The sequence below is a fragment of the Rhodnius prolixus genome, unplaced genomic scaffold, assembly GCF_049639745.1.
Source record: "Rhodnius prolixus isolate KJV_2025 unplaced genomic scaffold, Rpr scaffold_1, whole genome shotgun sequence".
Taxonomy (NCBI): Eukaryota; Metazoa; Arthropoda; class Insecta; order Hemiptera; family Reduviidae; genus Rhodnius; species Rhodnius prolixus.
The window spans coordinates 65,744,049-65,763,866 of record NW_027411581.1 but is presented as its reverse complement, the minus strand read 5'-3'; the positions used below and the strand labels follow the sequence as shown (position 1 = coordinate 65,763,866).

Here is a 19,818-nt window from a genome sequence, read left to right as displayed (position 1 = left end):
TCGTTTCCTACTCGACTAATTTTTACGACTTTTTATACAATTATAGATAATAGTTGTCTCCATATACAGGTAAAATTTAAACAAAATCTATCGAGTAGTTTTCCAGATATTTAAAGTTAAAGATTTTACTGTTTCATAAGAAACTAAACTTTGGCACTGAATATCTCGTTTCCTACTCGACAGAGTTTTACTAAATTTCATACAATTATAGACAAATGTTGTCTCCATATACTGGTAAAATATAAACAAAATCTATCGAGTAGTTTTCGGGATATTTGATGTTAAAGATTTGACTGTTTTAAACAAAACCAAACTTTAACACTGAATATCTCGTTTCCTACTCGACAGATTTTTACGACACTTTATACTATTATAGACAATAGTGGTCTCCTTACATAGATAAAATATAAACAAAATCTATCGAGTAGGTTTCGAGATATTTGATGTTGAAGATTTGACTTTTTTAAACAAAACCAAACTTTAACACTGAATATCTCGTTTCGTACTCGACAGATTTTTACGACATTTTATACAATTATAGACAATAGTTGTCTCCATATACAGGTAAAATATAAACAAAATCTATCGAGTAGTTTTCGAGATATTTGATGTTAAAGATTTGACTGTTTTAAACAAAACCAAACTTTAACACTTCATATCTCGTTTCCAACTCGACAGATTTTTACGACATTTTATACAATTATAGACAATAGTTGTCTCCTTACATAGATAAAATATAAACAAAATCTATCGAGTAGTTTTCGAGATATTTGATATTAAAGATTTGACTGTTTAAAACAAAACCAAACTTTAACACTGCATATCTCGTTTCCTACTCGACAGGTTTTTACGACATTTTATACAATTATAGACAATAGTTGTCTCCATATACAGGTAAAATTTAAACAAAATCTATCGAGTAGTTTTCCAGATATTTGATATTAAAGATTTTACTGTTTCAAAAGAAACCAAACTTTGGCGCTGAATATCTCGTTTCGTACTCGACAGATTTTTACGACATTTTATACAATTATAGACAATAGTTGTCTCCTTACATAGATAAAATATAAACAAAATCTATCAAGTAGTTTTCGACATATTTGATGTTAAAGATTTGACTGTTTTAAACAAAACCAAACTTTAACACTGCATATCTCGTTTCCTACTCGACAGGTTTTTACGACATTTTATACAATTATAGACAATAGTTGTCTCCATATACAGGTAAAATTTAAACAAAATCTATCGAGTAGTTTTCGAGATATTTGATGTTAAAAATTTTACTGTTTCAAAAGAAACCAAACTTTGGCGCTGAATATCTCGTTTCCTACTCGACAGATTTTTACGACTATTTATACAATTGTAGATAATAGTTGTCTCCTTACATAGATAAAATATAAACAAAATCTATCGGGTAGGTTTCACGATATTTGATGGTAAAAATTTTACTGTTTCAAAAGAAACCAAACTTTGGCGCTGAATATCTCGTTTCCTACTCGACAGATTTTTACGACTATTTATACAATTATAGATAATAGTTGTCTCCATATACAGGTAAAATTTAAACAAAATCTATCGAGTAGTTTTCCAGAATCCAGATATTTAAAGTTAAAGATTTTACTGTTTCAAAAGAAACTAAATTTTGGCACTGAATATCTCGTTTCCTAGTCGACAGAGTTTTACTAAATTTCATACAATTATAGACAAAAGTTGTCTCCATATACTGGTAAAATATAAACAAAATCTATCAAGTAGTTTTCGACATATTTGATCTTAAAGATTTGACGGTTTTAAACAAAACCAAACTTTAACACTGAATATCTCGTTTCCTACTCGACAGATTTTTACGACATTTTATACAATTATAGACAATAGTTGTCTCCTTACATAGATAAAATATATACAAAATCTATCGAGTAGGTTTCGAGATATTTGATGTTAAAGAGTTGACTGTTTTAAACAAAACCAAACTTTAACACTGAATATCTCGTTTCCTACTCGACAGATTTTTACATTTTATACAATTATAGACAATAGTTGTCTCCTTACATAGATAAAATATAAACAAAATCTATCGTGTAGGTTTCGAGATATTTGATGTTAATGATTTGACTGTTTTAAACAAAACAAAACTTTAACACTGAATATCTCGTTTCCTACTCGACAGATTTTTACGACTTTTTATACAATTGTAGATAATAGTTGTCTCCTTACATAGATAAAATATAAACAAAATCTATCGGGTAGGTTTCACGATATTTGATGGTAAAAATTTTACTGTTTCAAACGAAACTAAACTTTGGCACTGAATATCTCGTTTCCTACTCGACAGATTTTTACGACTTTTTATACAATTATAGATAATAGTTGTCTCCATATACAGGTAAAATATAAACAATATCTATCGAGTAGTTTTCGAGATATTTGAAGTTAAAGGTTTCACTGTTTCTAACGAAACCAAAATTTAACACTGAATATCTCGTTTCCTACTCGACAGATTTTTTTCGAAATCATAATTTTTAGCATTATGTTTTGAATAGAAGTATTATGATCATATAACTGAGTTCTTAGAAAATTAATCGAACAGTGTAAATTTTTATTTATAATTTATGGCATCGAAAACGCTCAAACCGATTCACTTACCATGAATTTTACAAACATTTACTTCACAAATCTCTGTGTGATTTCCAAAATTTTCAAGCGGTTACTATAAACTGACAAAGAACCTCAACAGTATAATTTGTATTTATTAGTATGGCTTTTAGAAATAACACTCTATTGAACAGCAATTTCTTTGTATGGTAGACGATACCTGGTTTAGGGAAAAGATCATTTACATCATCAGCTTTTTATTGGTGAAAGCCAAGTTTTAATCAGAGTTTAGTGTGCCGTCCATCCACTACAAGCAAACAAATTCTGCGTCAAGGTTATAATCGAGAACTACCAATTTATAATTTCCAGTAACGTGTAAACATTGAACGAAATATTATTAAATAATGACTTCTTTAAAAATAACTTCTTTTCTAGATATATGACTAAAGGTAAACATATTGGGAAGGTATTAATTAAGATTAGAGATGAAGAAACTAATAAATCGGTAGTGAGATCTCATCATAATCTATTTTCTGGAACGCAAAAGGTCTACTTCGATCCAAACAAATCCTATGTATTAATAGGTAAGTACTTGTAAAAAAATATTATCATTCAAAAATATTTTTGCAAAATAATGTAGTAAATGTTGTTGAGAGAATAAGTATACATCAAGATTATACAAAGATAATGAGATAATTATAGCTGAAATATAAAAAAATTTCTACTTCAAGGTGGTCTTGGTGGTATGGGCTTGGAATTAGCAGATTGGATGCTGTTCCGTGGAGCAAAATCCTTAATACTAACATCAAGATCAGGTGTAACTTCTGGTTATCAAAGCTATTGTTTACGAAGATGGAAAGACCATGGATTCAATGTAAGAGTTTCGAAAACTGATGCTGCAACCTTGGAAGGTGCTACCAGATTGTTAACGGAAGCAAATGAACTTGCACCTGTTGGTGGAATATTCAATTTAGCCCTTGTGAGTTGTTTCTTTATAAAGTTGTTTATCTTTAGAATAAAAATACTATTTTAAAATTAACTGTTAGTACAGATTAAATCAAGGCTTACGCCACTGCGACCCTTTTTGGATCTATTGTGGCTCCCCGTCTTTAGAGCTCGCCCTCCAGACCGGACTCTTAATTCTGGAGAGTGACTCCCTGGGTAAAGCTCTCGGGCCTTGGTTTTTCCTCTCCCCGAGAATTAACATCCTTAGCCCAGACAAGCCCCTCACACTGACACAACACGTGCAGAGTGCAGTTTCCTCTTCTTCCTGACACAGAACCTGCCAAGGCTAGCCATCTGCCAGGGGCTCATGCGATGCATGTGTTTTCTGCAGCCTGCAGTGGCCCAGTTAATAGGCCTACAATCATCCTTATAGCCCCATGCGGCCTTGACGGATTAATTCTGCAGTCAGCATCGGCGAACAGCTTCTGATGAACTCCTTCGCCTGTCTCTGGCGAGCCACCACTCAAAAAAGTAACTGTTGGGTCGTATTTCTTTTTAACCATCTGATGCCTTTAACAATTGCTTTAAAACTTACTTCGAAATTGGCAAGATGAAGACTTATTATTTATTTATTTAATTTTTTAATATCTTCTAATAATTTATTTTGTGCATTTTATGAATTATATTTTTTCTGTTCACACATTCATGAGCTTCTTTTCGAAACCTAGAATGAATATTGTTTTTCTTTTTTTCCTGCAGGTATTAAAAGATAAAATATTTGCGAATCAAACAATAGAAAATTTCCAACTGGTTTGCAACTCAAAAGCTAATACCACAAGATCATTAGATACAGCCTCTAGATTACAGTGTCCATATTTAGATTATTTCGTAGTCTTTTCTTCATTATCTTGTGGACGTGGAAATTTTGGCCAAACTAATTATGGTATGGCGAATTCCATTATGGAAAGATTCTGTGAGAGAAGAAAGACAGACGGTCTACCAGCTGTAAGTGTCCTCATCATTTCATCATCATTTAATTTTATTCTCATTTTCCATCTTTAATTTCTAATTTCTATCTTATAGATAAGATAGAAACTTTAAAAAAGTTTTTGTTAATTTTTATAAAAACCAAAACGTTTTATTTAAATGAAACTATCAGAAATTCATGTGAAAACTTCTTCACTTTATATGCGTTTGTCGTTGAACAGAACTTACGAGGTGTGGCTATTAATTAACGAGACTATTGCTGTAAAACATTTTATTTTCTAATTTATACATATTTAGTTATTATCACCTTCAATATACACCACTCCCCTATCCCTAAAACGCTCCATGCGGATTTACCATTGTTCAGAAACAGTGCTGGAAGTCTTTTTCTGTGAGCTCCTGCATGACGCGTGCCGCTTTTTCTTTCACAGCTTCAACGGGCCGAAAAATCGTGTTCCTTTTAATGCAGATTTGACTTTACGGGAACAGATCTAAAGTCACATGGGGCGGCCAAGTTAGGCGAATAAGGCGGATGGCCTAAAACTAATGACCTACATGCAATGTGAGCCGGAAGCGTTGTCTTGATGGAGAACCCCCATGACTTGTTCTTTCACAAATCGGGGGCGTTTTTTTTCCTTACTCTTTCAACGGAGTTGAAGCACCTCACGTGGTAGTAATGTTGATTAATTATAATCGATATTTTCATCCGTTTTGGACGCGGGAAGGGCTACCCAGGCGGTCGGTCATCATCTCCGACGTCTTCTCCGGCTATCTTGGAAACGCTTGAACCACTCAAAAAACTTGCGCACGTGATACAACATTCATCGCCATAAACATCTTTTAATAAAAGATAAGGTACAGTAGCGGTTTTACCCAAGTTTCGATGTGAAATTTCACAATTCGTTGCTCTACTACATGTTTAGTATCATGTTTTCACGGCAAAACGAAACTAACACCTCTTACACAAACGACGACGGTTCCCGGTCAGACACAGATTTCTCTACAAAACATGTGAGACTCTGCACAATCGAAATAGAAGGCTTTACGCTGCACAGCTGTCGGTCGTTAGGGATTTGGCAAATGCATAGTTTTTCTGGTAGCTGCATCAGTCTCGTTATTTAATGGCCACACTTCATTTCAAAAAAGTTTCATTTAAATTACCAAATTTTTTGGTTGAAAAAGAGAATTAAAAAACGTTCTCAGTAATAAATACCAAGTTATTTGTTTGCAAATTTTTAAAAATTTGCAAACGGATGTATATATTGTAGTTAACGTTTTATTCAGAAAAATTGTTGGTTGGCTTGCTATATTGTTGGCAGGGTTTATTTCCAGTCTGATCTAATTTACACCTAATTTTGTTAATTATAATTTTTTCTGATCAAAATTTCCTGTAAATTATTATTTTCTGCAACCATGTAGGAATGTTCTCATTACTCAATTAAAATCAGCTGTGTAATGCCCAACTTTACCTCACTAGTGGGGAAAAATTCCCATTAGTGTCACTTTCGTCACTAGTGAAAGGAAAAACTTTATTGTGCTTCCTTGATATAAGAAGTTTTGTTATTAAATATTTTCTGTAAAACTTTAATAAGCTTATTTAAATTTATTTTATCTAAATAATTAAAAAACTAATATTAAAAAAATAAAATAAAAATTGAAAGGAATATAGAAATAAAAATAATATTTTAATAAATAATTAGATATTTTTAATTATAACAGTTAAAAAGGTTATAGTGTTACCTTATAGAAATTTAAAATGGATTCTAGTGATTCCTGTTTAGTTTTTTTTTTTAGTTAATAACCCTAATGGTTGCAGAAAAAATATAATATTTAACTCGAGTGTAAAGTATTTTCCTCACACTCGGCAATTTGCACTTGCACTCGCCTCGCTTCCCTCGCTCATGCGTGCAAACCCTGCCTCGTGTGAGGAAAAGTACTACTTTCCACACTTGTTAAATAAATAACTATTTTTTTTTTCAAGTAAAAAGGATTCATTTGATGTTATTTCTATCAAATATTGTATTTTTCTTAAAGCATTAAAAAGAATTGCAGTTTTTAATCTTTATTTTTATCAGCTGGCGATTCAGTGGGGAGCCATAGGAGATGTTGGTTTTGTGGCAGAAACTTTACAAATAGATAACGACACCGAGCTGGGTGGTTCTCTGCCACAACCAATTGATTCATGTTTATCAGTAATGGACATCTTAATGAAACAAAATAGCACTATTGTGAGCAGCATGATCGTGTCTAAAAAGACTAATACCACAGCAGCAACTACAAAATCTAGTCTACAGGAAGAGGTTGGAATTATATTAGGTAAAGGACTAAAATACAAAATAATTGTAAGCTGCGCGCCGACCGTGCGCGTTAGCCTACGCAGTTTGTGGTGCACTCTATCTTGTAGTCTAGGAACTAGCTTATCTGCATTTAACTACCATTTTTATAATTTTCAGGTATAAAGGATATAAAATCAATAAATTATGATCAAACATTATCTGATTTCGGTTTGGATTCTTTGATGGGAACTGAAATCAAACAGACTCTGTCAAGAAATTATGGTCTAACATTAAGTTCAGCAGAAATAAGATCATTAACATTTGCTAAATTAGTTGAAATGGATAAAAGAGAATCTACGTCATCATCATCAGCTGGTAAAGAAGTTGAAAAATTGTCCAAAAAGGAGGTTATATTAAATGGAGATTCTAAAAATGTAAATGCATAAAAATGAAATTACAATATATTTTTTTTAAAGCAAAAATAATGTTGCAAAACACATAAAACCTTTTTTCTATTTTAGGATAAAAAATCAGCAGATTTTTCTAAAAAAACACTTATTCAAATTAAAAAAAGTAATGAAAATAAAATACTTTTTGTTATTCCTACAATTGAAGGTGATGTTTTTTCTTTTGAAGAGCTGGCCACTCATTTAGAATGTAATGTTTGGGGCCTTCAGTGTACGAATGAAGTCCAACTTGATTCTATTGAATCCTTGGCTAGTTATTATATAAAGGTAAGCTTAAAAAAAAATGGAAAATGTTTTTTAAAATAATTTTGCGTAAATTTCAATTAATAATTAAAATATTAACTTTTATTTTTTGTTTTAATCTTTGCTATAAACGTTATGTCATTGCTCGTTATGCCATTTTTTGTTTCGCTCTGCGATCTTTTAAAATATAATAGTATACTCATCAGCGCCTTTTACTGGTGCTAGCTGAAACTCAACAATACTCGTAAGATAGCGAAAGAAATTTCAGAATCTTAGAGGATTTCGAGAGTGTCTATCCGCTTCCAATCATCGTCGCAGTCTTCTAAATCTTCTGTAAATATTCTGCATCGCAGCAAAATTAGTGTGATGTATTGTTGTTTTCCCCATAATCTTGCCACAGAATCTGCACGTGCTTTTTTACGTTGTAGGCCCTCTGAGGTTGAGAGTGCTTCTTGAGAGAATCAACCAAGTACCTAATATAGGTTGGCAAAACTTCTTTTTTTTTTTTTTTTTGCTCAAATCCGGCAAACAAATCTCAGCGTGTCTTCGACCTGGAAGATTGGTGGTCCACAAAGCATGGTGCTTGCAAATCTGCTCCTTCTGGAGAGAACCGTCGTCAATCCCATAAAAGATTCCAGGCTCTATAAAAGCACATATATCCAACCCTTGCCAAGGCGTTGGCCCTTTCATTTACTGCCACGACACCCAAAATATGGTACTTTGGCCATTTCCAAGCCATTCCCATGCTAGATATATATAACCAGCTTAATTATTTAATGAAAACCTAATCGGAAACGGTAATATTTCTTTTTAATTCCCATATCACCTGTTTCAAGTTAAATGAACGTGAATTTCCGCCTTGAAGAATCCTTCAGGAATTCTGGACGGATGTGTGTGCGGTTGTAAGCGTACTCACTCAGGAAGATCACGGAAAGTTCAAAATTCCATAATTTGTCTCGTGGATACCGTGAAAATCTGGCATTAAGATTGTGGACAAATCCACGTAAGCTGGAAGTGCTGAATCAATTTTTTTCAATTATGGAATTTCCTCCAGAACAATTTTTCTTTTAACGTCTTATGCTCATTGCATGTGTAGATCTATCTATAAATTTTATTTGAAAGATTTTCCGGGGGGGGAAAAAAAATTAAGACGTTTCTGGAAGACGTAGGTGGGTGTTTAGTTTTTCTCCAAAGACATGAGAACGTTTGCAACAGATTTTGTCCAAACTTACGAATAAAATTCCTTATTCTATTTAAACAATAAAGGGAGAAGACAAAATTAATTGATGGGATATCTTGCTATGGAAATCATTTTATACTATTGCATGTTGTTCTAAGATAAATAGGTAACATTAGGACTGCTAATTAAGTGTTCACTCTCTGTCGTCTAACCTTACTCATTGTTCTGTATTAACTGAATTCTTTTAATAAACTTTTCTTACATGCTTCAGCAACAAGTAGTGTTCGGAACAAATTCTCACTGATAAGCCACTATTAAAGGCATTTATACAAAAATTTTGGCACTGAAACTCTCTTTTAAAATTTCAGTTTTTAACCAAACTTCAGAAAACTGGTCCTTACTACATTTGTGGTTATTCTTATGGGACGCCTGTGGCACTAGAAATAGTTAAACAATTAGAAGAACAAAAAGAAATTTGCGAATTAGTTATGATTGATGGTTCGCCAGATTTTATAAAACAAATTTCTAAAGAATTTACTGGTGATTGTAAGACTGAAACGGAAAGATTTCGCACAGCAGTTGCTTATTTCAGTAGCCTTCTAGGTGGTCCATTACTTTATAAAGAGGTATTTATACATTTTATTGTAAGATTTAATTCAGTTTTAAATTCAGGTTTTAATGTTTTCTTTTTAATATTTTTTAGATTCTGGAAGAGCTAGCATTCGAGAATGATGAAGAATTACAATATTTGATAGCTTCCAAAAAAGTTTGTGAAAAGACTAATTTAAATCGAAAAGATGTAGAAGAAAGAATAAAATGTTTCTATAAAAGACTGAAGTCTGCGCTAAAGTATAATCCAACTTGTTTATTAAAATCAAGAATAACCCTAATCAAAGCTGATAATGATATTATTCAACAGAATAAAGATTACGGTTTAAACAAGGTTTGTTGTTTATAATAAGAATCAGATTTGGATAATAAGAGTTCAACATAACTTATTATTTAGTAGTTATAAAAAACACGTAAACTATAAACTCAATTTCCTCTTTCCTTTACTACAGCGTTTCCCAACCTTTTTTTTTGGGCTCGCTTAGACCACTTGGTAGTACGATACATCGTACTAAATTGTACCACTTCGTAAAAATGATTGTATTTTACTATTATTATTATCTTTTTTTGTATAGAGATACCAATGTATCTGTTACAAAGGAGTTCAAGTTCATGATCACTTTATTAAACTTTGTAAACTATAAGATCTTAGTTTTAAAACTTTTTTTTAAATAATTCAAAATTGTGTACATATTTTTCTCTTCAAAATTATTAATTAATTTACAAAGTTCTTCTTTAGGATTATTATATTTGTGCGCCCAAATCTTCTAAATTAATTTCTTTTAAGCATTCAACTAACTGTAAGTACCAATTAAATTTAATGTTGCTTGGATAGAGCTTACTCATTACAATCCAGTCTCTCTTTAAGCAGATTTTTACATAGTTATCATTTAAGTTCTGTCACATGATAATTCTATTAAATTTTCTTTATCTTTTATCCGATAATGATGTAGCTTTTCCTAAATTTTCTTTATAGAATGGGGGTTTAAAATCCAATTATCATTTGTGTTTTCGGGTTTTGGGAAAATACTTCGTGAAAGATAATTTTAATCCTGCTAAATATTCTATTATATTTTCTCGTATATCTTGAGACAGACTAACCTTATTTACTGTACGTGTTAACAACTTTACTGTATAATATTATTAATTAAAATAATTTTTATGAATTATAGGAAAAAAAAAAACGTTTCTATGATATTTTTATGATTTAATTTTGTTTTTAATTTTATCTCCACCATTATTGATTATTTTTCGCGCACCACAGGTTGGGATCGCTGCTTTACTAGGTAAGGTAATTTTTTGTATTGTTTTATTGCAATCACCACAAAATTTTCTATTTCGAGTTCCCTGGAAATATACGTTTTGAGCTTTTCTGTACCCCTCCAAAAAAAATGGTCTGAGTGAATCCAATTAACTAAATTGATTCTATTAAAGAACAAAAAGAGTTGAAATTGACCAACTTCTGAGAGAACAGGTTAAGTGTTACGTGTTATTCTGGGTCTCCAAAATTCCTTGAACAAATCAACCCTGACAGATTTTGTTTTTCCAAAATTTGAAAAATACTTGAAAATTTAAGTACCTTTTTTTTTGTTTTCTTACAGTTCTCTGATCAAGTGGTAAACATACACAACATGAATGTGTCACACAGTGAGATTCTTACAGGAACTAGTTGTAAGAAAGTTGCAGATATTATAAAGACACTAATAAGATAACAATAATACAAGTCAATTGACTAAAGTAGTACTGTACAGCTGTTGATGTAGTGTGGCAGTTAGCTAATGTAGTCCAACAAATTAGCTGACAAGTATTCATCAAATTAATATTATTTTGTAGAATTACATTGTAAAAAAAATAAAGTGTATTATTTTTTGAAAAAAAAAAAATTCTTTAGTTTGATTTTTAATAGTTAACTCATTTCCTTTTAGAGGCCTCGGTTTAAGAGATGCTTACGATTAAATAACTCGTAACAGGTAATTTGTGCTATTTATGAATTTTTACGATGTTATTTAGGCACAAACTGACCGAGTTATAGGGCTTAAGATTCCAGTACTAGCTTCTAATCTGTGAAATCTGTTAGTAGAAAAATAAAACAAAAAGGTGTTTTTGCAATGATAACTCACAGGTATACTGCCCAACAGTGTTGCCAGTGGCAGGGCCTTTACTGGTTTCACCAATTAAGCCTATATCTCCGTGGAATGTCTGCATTTTCTGGAAATTACCCTATTTATGCCACAAACCTTGAATAATTGATTTTTAATTTCCATAATAATTGGATTTTGCGAAATATATCTCGGGAAAAAAAAAACACTATATTCACCACAGTAATATTTTCATTTGATAATTGCAAGCCAGGCAGCTGTTTTTAAAATAATTAACTAAAGATTTAAGAGCCTTTAATTTCTCGTGAGAAATTAAAGCAAATTAATCTATCTACAACTAAATTTGCACCCGTTACATCAAGGTCACATCTTTTTATAAACTAATAGTATTTGGATGGTTTTTGTTCTATTTCTTTTTAAATAATCCAGTATTATTCCATTTGGGAAGGCATAGAATTCATCACGTGATAGTTGTATTAATATTTGTTAGGGAATTTTACTGATTCTAGCCTTGTTTTTGTTTTAATATTTGTAAATAATAATTTTAATAAAATTATTAAAGTAATAAATAATTTTTAATATTTGTTTTAATATTATTTAATATTGTAAAAAAAAATTAGACCATGTGTTTGCTGAATCAATATGGATGTAGAAACACTCGGTTAAAGAATGATTTAAGATTAGTACGTCTAATCCAGCTAGACGTAGCAAATATTTAAATAATTGGTTTTAAAGATTAACTATATTTACTTTAGTACAGTATGCTATTCATTTAATTTTGTCACTTGAATTAACACACACGAATATTACGAAAAAACTCATTACCTCTTCTTTCTGTCGTTCTAAGTACAAAGTTTTCATCAACTTGGGAATTTCGCTAATTCTTTGTTGGCTTCATTATTTAAAGACAAAAGTAAAGATAAGATGTAATTTGGAATTAAAAAAGCAATGTAAAACAATGCTTCATAAGAAGATGAAGACGAAGGCATACCAACCGTATTGTGACGAAGGGCAGGAAACTTTGGAAATAAATAAATAATAAAACATCGTCAGTTACCTGGAGAATTCCTTTCAAAATGCAGGTTTGCAATAAATAATACCGGATTCAAATGAAAATTAATTGCATTGATTATTCCCACCATAACAAAATTCTGGATGTGTTTCAAATCAAGTTACATAACATGCGAAAAATATCAGATATTCACAATTATTAATATCAGAAGAAATGGATTTCAAACAGAAAGTAGAGAAAAATTAAGTACTCTTTTCTTCAGTGTGAGTGTACAGAATGTAATTATTCGTGTTTGTAATTTTTAGGTTAATTGTGCTTAATTTCATGAACTTGTAAATAGTAGTAAATGTAAATAGCGAGAGTTTACCAAGATTCTGTCTTTAGGACAGATTATTTTGAGGATTATTTATTAGAGTTCTGTATTGCTACAATAATTTTTAGGAATCTAGAAGATTGAGATAAAGGAATATTTTTTAAAGCACTTTTTTTTTTAAATTAATCGAAACTGCAATATGATTGAGATATTATATGTATAATGCTAAGTAATCCATAAAAAATGCACATATCAATAATCTATTAATAAACTAAGCATTGAACAATACACTTGAATAAATATTTAAAATTATTTGGTTAAAAAAAATTCAAGGGGTGCGCTGGAATATTCAATTGGGGTGGTAAAATCAAGGTTACCATACTCCTTTCGTCAATTGAGTTGATGAACTAAGAGAAAACTTGTGTGCCTGAGAGAAGTTGTCGATGAAGAAAAAATAAAATAAAAAATCAGAACAAATTAACCTTAATAATATTTTTCACAGAATAAGATCGATAGATAAATTGGTAAATACTGAAGAATACGATAATTTAATAAAATAAATAAATAAAATAAAATTCACAACGTGAAATTCGTTTCTAGTTTTTTGAATTTGTGTTATGTTTCTTCGTATTTCAATTACTTTTAGTAATATTCCTTAATTGCCATCTTGTTTTTATATGGTTGTGTTATTACTAAAAATTATTTTGTTTTGTTGTATTTACATTCATTTTATTAGCTGGGAAAATTTGGATTTCGAATTATACATCTGCTTACATCAAGAACACTGATGGATGTTCGTGGTTGTTCGTGTTTTAATTTGATAATTATAACGTAATTTCTCGTGTGAAAATAAACAATTACAAAAACAATACAATGAAAACATAGTTTAAAAGCAAAATATTATTTCAAATAAATTTTAAATAGCATAGCTTAATCAAATTGTCCTGGAAAACGTTTCGAGTAAAACTTGTAGAAATATTTCTTGAAAAACTCGATAAAAAAATTATGTAAAAAATGTTAAAATGAAATCGATATTTCATTCGATAAAATATATAAAAGAAAATGTACAGTTCATTCAGTTAGATGTGGTATGTTGATCGCTAAGTTGCAGTCCGATATCGTGGTTAAACTAGCTCAAAATATAAAGTTTAAAAGAAATAGTTTTTTTAAATGTTGACCCCATAGCATTACTTTTATAAGTATTTCATTAAACCTTATTTGATAAGTGTAATCTCATAAGGTGAACAAGTGTTATCAAAAAAGGAAAAATATATCTGTAAGAAATATTATGTTTTTTGTATGTATGGTTTTTATCTTCGCATGCAATTTCGTTTTATTATCACAGCAGAATAACATGATTTTATTTAATTTTTTTTTTAACCTAATCAAGGTCAGAATTCCAATGATATTCGTTATAGTAACTTTCTGTCATTCCGCCATAATATAAAACTGGTTTGGGACTGTCTGGGTGCCCTGAAGGAAATTAGTGACCAAAATAAGGTCTTTCTGGTCTGGGTACCTGGTCATTCAGGACATAAGGGTAACGAAGCGGCAGATTTATTGGCCCGGGAAGGCTCTGCGAGATACTTCGTTGGCCCGGAGCCCTGTTTTGGGGTTCCGAAGTGTATTAAGACTGCGACCATTAACTTATGGGTGCAGAGTAGGTCTCAGGAGTGGTGGTCTGCCACCACTGGACAGAGACAGGCGAAGGAGTTTATTAAAGGCTATTCGCCGAGGCTGACTGCAGAATTAATCCGCCAAGGACGTGGGGCTATCAGGATGATTGTAGGTCTATTAACTGGCCACTGCAGACTCAGAAAACACATGCATCGCATGGGCCTGGCAGATGATAGCCTTTGTAGGTTCTGTCAGGAAGAGGAGGAAACAGCACTGCACGTGTTGTGCCATTGTGAGGGGCTTGTTTGGCTAAGGATGTTACTTCTCGGGGAGGAAAAACCAAGGCCTGTGAGCTTTACCCAAGAGTCGCTCTCCAGCATTAAGAGTCTAATTAAAAGGACAGGTCTGGAGGGTGAGCTTTAAAGTTAGGGGAGCCACAATAGACCCCAAGGGGTCGCAGTGGCGTAGGCCCTGAGGCCACCCAAATTTAATCTAATCTGTCATTCCGCCATTTCTATTCAAATTTCAGTTTCGGTTCTATATCAATTTAAAAAAGAAAAAGAAAAACAACATAGTACTGTAAGTGAACTATGATGTCAATTGGCAAATTGATACACAATGGAGCATGGATCAGGCGATATTAATCTAGAGGAGATAGGGTCAATGTTAGCGGGTAAAGGTAAATAAAATGGTCTGGACGGCACCAATTCATTGCAAATACATTTTAATATTAATATTTATCTGAACACTGATTCCATTACAATTAATAAAAATAAGCTAAGAAGAGATTAGCTGTGTGATTACCCTGTACTGGATTACAAACGCGGAGGTCACGGGTTTGGCTTCTGCTGCACTGGCCCTTAGATTTTCTCCTTCCGAGGGGGCAGCTAGTTACAGGTCTGGTAATGGACAGTGTTGTCTGTTTAACGAGGCAACACTAATTTGCCTAATTTACATCCAACTACAGAACAGGTATTCTGGATGGTGGCAGACAGCAAACATATTTTACTAAAAATTCTTATCATTAACAATGATATAAAATAGCGTGTATATTATCGAGACTCGTTTTCTACCCGCTCGGCTACCCAGTGGCGCCAACCTCAGGTGTTGTCGCAACTTAAGTTAAAAAAATAAAGGAAAGTTATTTAAGAAAAGTCGATCCGATTTTTAAAAGAAAATTTGTAGATTTTTAAAATAGAAACATGGAAAAATCTGAAATAACAAATTCAATGAGTTTCAAGTATCCTTTAAATAGCATTTAAGCACTAATAACTCAGGAGAATGTTATTCATTACAAAATATAACCAAAAAAATACTGAACTATTTGTCTCAAAATTAATGAAATTGAAAGTTTGGTAAATGAAAATAAATTTAAATCGATTTTTTTTTAAAGTATTAAAAAAATTTATGGCCCATTTATAACACGACTAGAAAGGTTATATTAAAAAAATATACTAAGCGTTGTGTGAAATGAGTAAATAGTTTTATCTTTTAATCCTACGAAGTATAACAAAATTTCGCTTTACAATATTTAAATTCTCAATTACTAACTTTAAAACAGTGACATTTCTGAGAGAAAATATTTCATAAATTAAACACTCAGTTAAGAAGTACTTCTGCAGCTAAATATTCCAGCAAAAAAAGTATTTATTAAAATATAATTCTCGTTCAAACCTTTATTACATAAACAGTGAATAATATTAACAGTTTTTTTTAAATAAAAAAGTTTTTATGTACACTTTTTTTATTTCACCTTTGTAATTTGACAAACATAATATATATTTTTTTTGTACATCTAATAACCTTGATATTTTTGCGCACTAAACATCCATAAAAAGTATTTCCAGATTTTTTTTTTTAAATTCTACAAAATATAGTAACTAACTACAGGTAAAATAAATAAACTAAAACTATTTCCTTTTTTTATTTTATTTATTTTTTTACAATGCCTTTGTCATTGGTTTTCATTCAATTAACCAGAGTTCCTTCCGCAACTAGAGAGTACCACTGCACTTTGTTCGGTCAGTTTTTAGCTAAAATGTGCTTTGAATTTTTGAAATGGGTAATTTATTAAACAGGGGAAAAAAAAGTTTTCATTTCCTTGGTATGGAAAACAGAAAACTTCGGCATGAATTTCATGGTTTCCTTGACTACCTGACGAACTACATAACAGTTGTTGGAGATTATAATTTATCTGGGGTTTGTTTTAGGGTGTCGTTAATCCCCTTCCGGCTTCCTCTAGGCATCCTCTGGAAGAGAATCTAGATTTGAAATAGTATTATTCCAGATTGGGAATGCATTCTTCAAAATATCTTAGTAGGCAATGGAGGAAAAGTGTTCGTAGGTGATCTCTGACTGCTGACTCCTAAAAACTTCACTGTTACCCATCAGCTGATGCAGTCATTCTCAGAACATCTGAGAAGAAGATATATATATTAGCTCAGGAAGAGGTTTCCCTCCAACTGACGACTTCTTCCTTCTTCTTGGCGGGGAGTTACCTGGTATTAGAGCGCTGCATATCTAATCTAGCATCCTTCCAGATTCTTCAATTTAGTGGAATCTTCTTCAGAATATCTTCAAGGGCATTTGATCGTAAGCTCTTATTGTCACAGTCTGATCCTGCCTGCCGTCGCTGATCCTAGTACTTTCTTAGGGAAACTTATAGGAGTACTCAAAACGTTTTTGATGTTTCAGACAAAATGCAATGAAGAATTTGGTGTGCAGTGGTTGCGGATGTGTATTAAACGATCAGCTGACCGATATAATCCTGCTATTTTGAATAAAATATTGCTGCCATCAGGGTTGTACGAGGAGCCCGTTTAATTGAGCATTTTTAGTAATTGGTTTCGGTTCTAATTAAAGTTTTTTAAAGTGTAGCTCAGAGGCTGTTGTTATCAGTTAGTTCCTGGCATTCTCTCTATTGCAGGTCTGATGTCAGGAGATGTTCTCTGACCTTTGAGAATTCCTCAAAGGCACCTTGCCTAGTTCTTGCAAGCCTATTTATGAAACTTCTTTCTCTTTTTTTAGGCAAAAAATGCTCTTGCATGTTTCGCCTAGTGCAGTTTGATACCAAGGCAGACTCCAAGGTTACGTTGAACTATATAACCTGGGATGGCAATATGTGTCAAAAAAAGATCTACAGATCTTAATATTACTTACTCAGTGGAAATGGACAACTCTGAATCTCTGTTCTTCCTAGGTTCATTGACTTTTCGTTCTGATTGGTTCTAATTGATGCAATAGTTTTGAAACTAACACTGTTGAACATGCCTCCAAAGTGTTTTTGTCCATTATTAGTCACCGAATAGTGGTGGACTCCAGTTTGCCTTGGATTTCTTATATTACGTCATCTACAATCAAAAAAATGGGACTCATAATACTCTTTTTTATGGCAGTCCTTGTTTTGTTTTGTTTAAACGGTACATTAGCGTCTTCATCTTTCACCTGATTACATCTTTAAGAAAGAATTGAGCATTCTAGATGATTCCCCTCTAGGGGTACAAGTTGAAAACCCATACTTTAAGAAACAGTAATGGATGGTATAATTTTATTCTTTTAATTTAGAGACGCGTCAACATCTGAGGTCATTGGCGCCCGGAGTTTTTCTTTTTCATCAGTGTACTTCCGGCCTCCGGACAGTGTGCCTGATGGTATTACTGAACCTATTTCCTTTTCTTCAATCTTTTAGTCAAGAATTAAAAGAAAGTTTCTTAACTCAGATGGAGAAACAGATTCATCAATAATTTGTTGTTGTTTATAAAATTAAATCAGTTTCACACAAAAATTTGAGAATGATAATCTGTAAAACAATTTCGTCATCCAGTAAAATTATGATTATCTGTTCTTATATTCTTACTGTCCGGAAATTAATCTGTAATTGCTGACGAAATAATAACCTTTAATTGAGATTACTTTGCATCTTCCTTTTTTTGTAGCTCATTTTGTACTCGAAGATTTTTACGTTTTATCCTAACAAACAACTTCAGTCACTTTAGTGTAGCAAAAATTCTAATGTTGAGCACCGTTCTAAAATACGTACGATAAGGATCTTTATTTTATGAAAATTCTATTTAAAATGAAAACCAGGTTTGTATGCTCAAGTTTTTAATTGAATTATTAATGTTAAAAAGCATTGCAATGGCAGCGATTAAACGAATGGTTAATTAGAAAATTTTTGGAAAAAAACAACAAATTTTGAGGTTATCTTTTTATATTTTAAAAAGATTTTTGTTTATTAGAGATTCTATGAATTTTGAATATTTTTATTATTAAATTAGAAGAAGTGTTCCTTTTATAAATTTAAAATTGGGACATCACATTTTATATGTGTGTACATTTAACTCTTCACTTAGAATTATTGATTTAAAAACATACGAACTAAATATAAATGAGTAATGCGTATTACAGGAAATGTTTGTAAAATGACTAAAGAGGTTAGAATTATTTGTTTGTTTTTTAACAAATTTTTTTACAAGTATTATAAACTTTTGCAATTTTTCACAATTCACACTCAACTGCCTCTCGGGCCGGGGCTTTATGTGTTGGCCAGCGAGAGGGCCAGACCACGATCACGAGATGCGCAAGGCCGACTGCGCACCAACTGCACCTTTATCCAATTGGTCGTCGCCGTGTCTCCTCATCAGGGCATCCCCGTTCTTCACCGCTTCTTATAACCGTCCGACCCGGCTTACTGACAGACATACCCTATAGTTGACGTGGTAAGTTCGGTGACATAAAAATAAAACAAAAAAACATAATTAATTAACGCTTGTTTTGTATTTAATTTTCGAATTTTGCAAATATTTATTTGAACTGATTTGAGCATTTTACAAGTAAAGGACTAATCTGAGGTAAGCAATTTCTCTTAAAAATATTTTTATATTTATGAAAACAAGTTTAAAAGAGTTCCATTTAAAACAAAATTTTCATTTTGTATCACAGAGTAAGAATTTATACTTATTTAAGGACAGTTAATGTGATCTATTTAACCTCTTCTTTCAATGGAGAGTATTGCAATCGAATCGAATTGATCATATATCGAATTTTTCACTGAAAAACGTCCTTTTTATGGGAGTCATAAGTGCAATAAGTGGGTTTTAATAAATTTAGTCTCGCTTTGTGTGTATACGTTAGAGTTTTAAAATCTGTTTTGGCAGTCTGTGGGATTCATCTGATCAAAGATTTGATAATTATAAAGAAAATTTGGGAATTTTATCTTATTTTAGAAAAATAGAAAAGCAATTATCAGTGTGTTTTCAAAGTTTTCAACTTTTTCTTGCAGTTTTTTTGACGATCAACCCTTATACAGCTGTTTTACCGGTTAGTTTTAATCCCCGGTTTCAGGGCTACCACCATTGTTTTTTTAAAAAAATAAAATCAGTCGACTGGAATTGCAACTTTACTCAAACGATTTCCATGATTTTATTTAAACTTAGTATAATTATCACGCTCTAGTAGTAGTAAAAAATGTTCATGTAG

General features: G+C 31.8%; 2 protein-coding genes and 1 long non-coding RNA gene across 5 annotated transcripts in view; 2 read left to right on the top strand and 1 right to left on the bottom strand.

Moving 5' to 3' along the window:
• The window catches only part of LOC141446160 (fatty acid synthase-like), a 49,124-nt gene extending 37,942 nt beyond the window's left edge, over positions 1-11,182 (top strand). For all 3 annotated transcript variants that reach the window (XM_074112622.1, XM_074112620.1, XM_074112621.1), the window contains 9 exons: positions 3,028-3,176; positions 3,324-3,571; positions 4,297-4,542; positions 6,600-6,840; positions 6,978-7,234; positions 7,322-7,534; positions 9,059-9,316; positions 9,394-9,633; positions 10,901-11,182. In XM_074112622.1, the coding sequence (XP_073968723.1) occupies positions 3,028-3,176; positions 3,324-3,571; positions 4,297-4,542; positions 6,600-6,840; positions 6,978-7,234; positions 7,322-7,534; positions 9,059-9,316; positions 9,394-9,633; positions 10,901-11,011 (1,963 nt within the window). In that variant the 3' untranslated portion in view covers positions 11,012-11,182. The remainder of the gene's footprint in view (positions 1-3,027; positions 3,177-3,323; positions 3,572-4,296; positions 4,543-6,599; positions 6,841-6,977; positions 7,235-7,321; positions 7,535-9,058; positions 9,317-9,393; positions 9,634-10,900) is intronic.
• LOC141446170 (uncharacterized) overlaps positions 1-11,751 on the bottom strand; it is a 45,034-nt gene extending 33,283 nt beyond the window's left edge. Inside the window, exon 1 of the long non-coding RNA XR_012453560.1 lies at positions 11,420-11,751. This is a non-coding gene — a long non-coding RNA (uncharacterized lncRNA). The remainder of the gene's footprint in view (positions 1-11,419) is intronic.
• A 7,256-nt stretch (positions 11,752-19,007) lies between these two features.
• Positions 19,008-19,818, top strand: part of FASN1 (Fatty acid synthase 1) — a 44,943-nt gene continuing 44,132 nt past the window's right edge. Inside the window, exon 1 of the mRNA XM_074112570.1 lies at positions 19,008-19,190. The gene's annotated coding sequence lies outside the window, so the exon portion shown is untranslated. The remainder of the gene's footprint in view (positions 19,191-19,818) is intronic.